General features: G+C 36.2%; 1 protein-coding gene across 1 annotated transcript; it reads left to right on the top strand.

Annotated features, from left to right (window-relative positions):
• Positions 1-545: 545 nt before the first annotated feature.
• MAN7 (Glycosyl hydrolase superfamily protein) lies at positions 546-3,139 on the top strand. The gene is made up of 5 exons (XM_079079271.1): positions 546-1,077; positions 1,169-1,363; positions 1,445-1,567; positions 2,116-2,306; positions 2,382-3,139. The coding sequence occupies exons 1-5, from the start codon at positions 736-738 to the stop codon at positions 2,839-2,841; spliced, it is 1,311 nt and encodes a 436-aa protein (XP_078935397.1). The 5' UTR covers positions 546-735; the 3' UTR covers positions 2,842-3,139.
• The last annotated feature ends 2,633 nt before the right edge of the window (positions 3,140-5,772 follow it).

Genomic DNA, 5,772 nt, shown 5'->3' with positions numbered 1-5,772 from the left:
ACATAGTTACATATTATTACTAATGCTACTGTCATTATTTCATGTCATATCAAACACGTTGCTAGGCTTAGGCACTATAAGTGCATTATACAATACAATTATATGACATACCACTATTAGACATACCAATGTTATATATATGACATACTATTATTACATATGACTTATTCCACTGCATTATTGTTTTTGAGAGATAGTGGTAATACATATGTGATGAGTGCTTTGTGCTTTTCTCTTATCTCTTCCCCGGATAACAGTAGATGATGAATTGATGATTCAGGTCATTGTTCTATTATTTACCCCGCGGGGACTAAATGCGTGGATACGTACCCATCAGGTCCTAGTTGCTCCATTTCGAATTCGGATTCAATGATCAGTCTTGTAAAATGCAAAAATATTTGGTTATTTTATGTAATCCTTAACTAACAAATAATCAAATTTGTGAATATCCAAAAAGAAAAAAAAAATTGCGGTGGTTCTTGTACAACTTGTGAAAGAGTAGTAAGAGGTAGTGTGGTATCATTTATTCCTTTAATCTTTTGTGAATACGACAGTTACCGTTCCCCACTCCATAGCCATAACTAGTCAGGAACAAAAGCACATTATCACCATCTCCTTCCCAATCCCCAAGGGCACACACATCCTACCTCCATTGGCTTCATCACCCCTTAATAAACCTCTCCTTTTCTCCATAAACTCACCAAATCTTTCAAGCGACTCTAGAGATACGAAATAATGAAGAAAACTTTAGCATCGTCAATATTTCTTGTTGCTCTATTGATCCTAAACCACAACACTTTTCTTGAAACCGAAGCAGCTGAATCAAAAAACGGTGGCTTCATAACAACAAGAGGAGTGCATTTCATGTTAAATGGCAGCCCTTATTATGCCAATGGCTTTAATGCTTACTGGTTGATGATTTTAGCTTCCGATCCTTCTCAAAGATCCAAAGTTTCAACTGCTTTTCAACAGGCATCTTCCCATGGCCTCTCTGTCGCAAGAACTTGGGCTTTCAGTGATGCTGGTGTCACTCCTTTACAATACTCTCCTGGTTCTTACAATGAGCAAATGTTCAAGGTACACTTTCTTGAATTTTCTTCTACTTTTCAAGAATCGGTGTTTTAATAGTGGGTGACATTAATTTTATGGTTTTTGATTTGTTGAAAAGGGGTTGGATTTTGTGGTGGCTGAAGCAAGAAGATTTGGGATTAAGTTAATTTTGAGTTTGGTGAACAATTATGAAAGCCTTGGTGGCAAAAAGCAGTATGTGAATTGGGCAAGAAATCAAGGCCAGTATCTAACGTCTGATGATGATTTCTTCAGAAACCCTGTTACTAAGGGGTTTTACAAGAACCATGTCAAGGTATATACACACTAATTAGTGTTTTGACGAAATTTTTTTTGTTAATTTTTTCTAAATTAGTTTTTGTAATTATATATTCAGACTGTGCTTAATAGATATAACACAATCACTGGAGTTATGTACAAGAATGATCCAACAATCATGGCTTGGGAGCTCATGAATGAGCCCAGATGCACTTCCGATACATCTGGAAGAACAATTCAGGTTCTTTAATTTTGTTCGTAATTTTTTGACTTTTGTGACTAAATAAGTCAATTTAGGATCAAAATTTTGATAAAGCATAACATGGGTTTTATCTTTAATGTCAAATCATATAACAAGGACTGAAAACAGTAGTTAACTTGTTAACATCCAAACAAAAAATATAATTAGTCAATTTCAAGAAAATGAAAGTTGACTTCTTTAAATTAGAAACTCAAAATGTGTGATTTGGGTAAGTAGGAAGAACATCTTCTCCATCACTCTTTGGATTTTCAAGAGTTTATGATCAAGAAAAAAGGAAATGTTTTTATATGAATTGTAATAAATTTGGTTGTTCTTTTGCGTTTCTTGAAAAAGCAAACCAAAATAAAGAAAAGGAAATTTTTACACCCACTGACACACTTCATTGGGCGGCATCAAGGACCAATAGATACACACCGACAATTCACATGTCTCAAAATTCATTTCAATTTTCAAAAAAAAAAAAAGAAAAAATTACAAATATTTGTTCGATTAAAATTACACTATGTAATAGTCTTTGTCATAATCAGGCATGGATTACAGAAATGGCTGCACATGTGAAATCGATAGATCGAAATCACTTGCTAGAAGCAGGTCTCGAAGGCTTCTACGGCAAAACCAGTAATCAGAATCCCGGTTTCGACATCGGAACTGATTTCATTTCCAACAACCAAATCCCCGGAATCGATTTCGCCACCCTTCACTCATATCCCGACCAATGGTAATTCCCAATTCCATTCCACCTTTTTGATTCCGATTTATACTGTAAATCTTATCAAACGTATCGTTCAACCAGGCTAACGAGCTCCGACGATCAAAACCAACTCAATTTCCTCAGCAATTGGCTTAGAACCCACATTCGGGACGCCCAATACGTACTCAAGAAACCCTTACTCTTGACGGAATTTGGGAAATCAGTTAAAGATCCAAACTTTAGCACGTATCAAAGAGACCAACTGTTTAATTTGGTCTACAACAACATATATCTTTCGGCAAAACACGGTGGTGCTGCTGCCGGTGGGTTGTTCTGGCAGCTTTTAGCGGAGGGGATGGAGTCGTTTGGTGATGGGTACGACATCGTTTTGAGTCAGGGATCCTCCACTGCTAATATCATTGGGCAACAGGGACGAAGGCTTTACCAGGTTAGGAAGATATTCGCGAGGATGAGAAATGTGCAGAGGTGGAATAGGGCTCGTGCTGCGAGACGTGCTCAGTGGTTGAATTGGAAACGAGGGGTGAAACCTATCGGAAATTAATACTATAATTTCATAAGATAATTGTTGTTTTGTTTTGTATTTTTTTTAATAATTACGTTTGTGCCACTCTCTCTTAGAGATGCATAGTGTACGTCCTGGAGGGTGGCTTTGAATCGTTGTGCTAGTGACATCATCACATCAATGATGTGGAAAAGTTTGTGTTTGTGTTTGTGTTTGTGTTCTTGAGTGATTTGTATTTGACCTAAAAGAAAAATAGGGTCTGAGATGTTGTAATATTAACATATAGGAATTATAAGCAACGTTTAACATTAACAATGTCAAATTTGGTTTTGTATCACGTGTGTGATGTATGATGTGGTCGCTTGATCAAGAGCAAGTTCTTGTGCATTATTTATTTATCTGTCATCAACACGTCTGATTTATGTATATTGAACATTTGAGTTAAAGTTGACATGATTATGAATATGGTCAAGGCTTTGTCTAGAAAAGTCCATAGAAAATGATCATGATTGTTAATTTGTAGATTTTGGATAAAAGAACAAAGTTTTACATGGAGTGCATTCTAAGACAAAAAGTACTTTAGGCATCAAGGTACGTAATACTTTTTCCCTAGGGTTTCCGCATGTATTGTGTTATTGGTGTCTACTTTTGCTTCTAGTTGTGATAATCATAATTTTTTTAACATGTTTGATCATTTAGGATGATCGAACATCTTTACTTCATATACATTGTATGCCATTTGATTTTAATGTCACATAGTTATCATGCACGATGTAGGACTGGCTTGGTCTAATATCTATTATTGGTGTCATAATACTTTAATACGCGATGAGCGAGATAATAGATCTCCTATGCTAGTCATGGTCACGGGGTTTTTGCTATGAGCCTTTTGATGGATAATCCAGAGGTCATGAAAGTGTCAGCTTGGCTTTTGTATTTCACATTCACATTGTGGCACACACTTATGTGTTTTGCGTAATGCACAATTTTTTGAGGTGTTATCGAAATGATGAAAAAAAAATAATATTACACTATAAAACCATTTTAGCAAGGGTGCTGATTTTGCCACTAAATGTTTTTATATATCCACAGAAAAAATAGTAAATTGACTATTATTCCCCAAAATTTAATTGGGAAATTGAGTAATCTAACTATTTTTTGGGTGTTTTTTAAAAATATAACCATTTACTTTTTTTGAAAATGACCGTTTATTCCGGAATGGGGCATTCTGGAACATCTTTCGGACTACTTTTCGGGTGGGCCGGCCCACTACCGTGCCTCCAGAATTGACATTCCGGACTATCCGTTTGTGTTCCGGATCGGGATTTTGAATTTCAAATTCCAGAATATCATTTGTAAAAATTCGGACCCTTGCCTTCATTTCGGATCTTGCTCCCGACTTTCCATTTCAATTCCGACATGCGGCCCCGATCGTGATTCCGGAATGAACTGAAAACGTTATGAAGTTTAAATTTAAGATGTCATTGTTGTAGGATCAACTGAAAAGTAGTTTAGATGTTTGAGTATTGTTAATTTACATTAAAATATAATGTTATGGATCTTAAAAATTCATTCTGGAAGCCTCCAGAATGCGAGGAACTGTTCCGGAACATGATGAACTCGTCCGGAACATAAGAAATTGGTCCGGAACTACTCTGGATATAGTCCAAAATATTGGCCAGTTTTCTTTTCGGAATGAAGTGATAACACCTTTTTTATTTGTGACCCAAAATTGGCGTACAAATTCTTACAGCATTCAAAGACAGACCCGAATGCGAGACTATGTTCCGGAATACATGTTTTGGGATGTGGTTAGACATTCCAAATGTAGATGAGGATCATTTTCTTCAACATTACGTCTTTTATCATGAAGTTGCCATCGACCCGCGAAGCCAAGTAGAGGAAATGGTTTTTGAGATTGGGGGTTACGAGCTGTCTTTCGGAAAGAAAGAATTTTCTCTCATCACCGGCTTCTGGTTTGGTGACTATTTTCCTGCTTCTACATTCGACGCCGCCTTCCGCTCCCGTGCCTTTCCTATGGTCCGGAGGAATGTCTCGGTCAAATTAAACGATGTTACGACGGTGTTTAAACATTCACTTAACGAGTTATCTGACGTGGATGCAGTCCGTTTATGTCTTCTATACCTGTTAGAGAAAAGTTTCAATGGGCGGTTGCCTAAACAACCTGTTACAAAAGAGTATTTTGTTTTGCTATCCAACCTTGATGAATTCAATATGTATAATGTCGTCTATTTAATAATTATTGATTATAATTACTTATCGTTACTAATATCTTTTAGAAATTTAATTGTTAATTAATTTTTTATGTGGTAGATATCCATGAGGGAGGATAACTTGAGATCAATTGTACAAACAAGTATTCAATAAGGTTGACAAGCATATACATCCAGACGAACCAAAAGAGAAACAACCTCAAAAAATGGTGTACACCCAAAACGGGTTTTTATACGCTTTTAAGGTAAATATATGATGAAAATTTTATTATTTATTTTTGTTTGCTAACATTCTAACAATTTTGTATTTATTTGTTTGCTAACATTCATATATGGATTCTTGAGACTTTTGCGGTGAGCAGTTTGTTTGGTACTCGACAACAGAATGTGATCCCTTGGGCTGTTACATGGTCTTTACAAAAGACTCACAACAACCCGTTTTTACAAATCGATGACGTATGGTTACTTAATAATTTTTTTTTATAATTTAAGCTTATTTATAATTTTATAATTTTGTTAGCAGGATAATAGACTCGTACAGAAGTTGGAGCCGACAGAAGCTGAGATGCGTGTTGAATGGTGGATAGTTAGCTCGACGTAGATTGATAACCCTAATTCTCCCGACACTGAAGTTCACAGGGTACCTTCCCTAACACAATCACCCAAAAACTCCCCTACCCATGAGCCTCGAGAAAAGAAGGCACATATAGATGATCTATCTCACCTGCCATCACCG

Source organism: Lactuca virosa, chromosome 2 (genome assembly GCF_052849685.1).
Source record: "Lactuca virosa cultivar CGN04683 chromosome 2, Lactuca_virosa_CGN04683_v6, whole genome shotgun sequence".
Lineage (NCBI taxonomy): Eukaryota > Viridiplantae > Streptophyta > Magnoliopsida > Asterales > Asteraceae > Lactuca > Lactuca virosa.
Note: the sequence above shows the minus strand (reverse complement) of the source record. Positions and strands in the feature narration are given on the sequence as shown.

Excerpts from the sequence above, each read along its gene's own strand:
- MAN7 (XM_079079271.1), top strand. The coding sequence starts at position 736 with ATGAAGAAAACTTTAGCATCGTCAATATTTCTTGTTGCTCTATTGATC. Across the intron at positions 1,568-2,115 it reads CATCTGGAAGAACAATTCAG|GCATGGATTACAGAAATGGC; the intron begins GTTCTTTAATTT and ends TGTCATAATCAG. Across the intron at positions 2,307-2,381 it reads CACTCATATCCCGACCAATG|GCTAACGAGCTCCGACGATC; the intron begins GTAATTCCCAAT and ends TCGTTCAACCAG.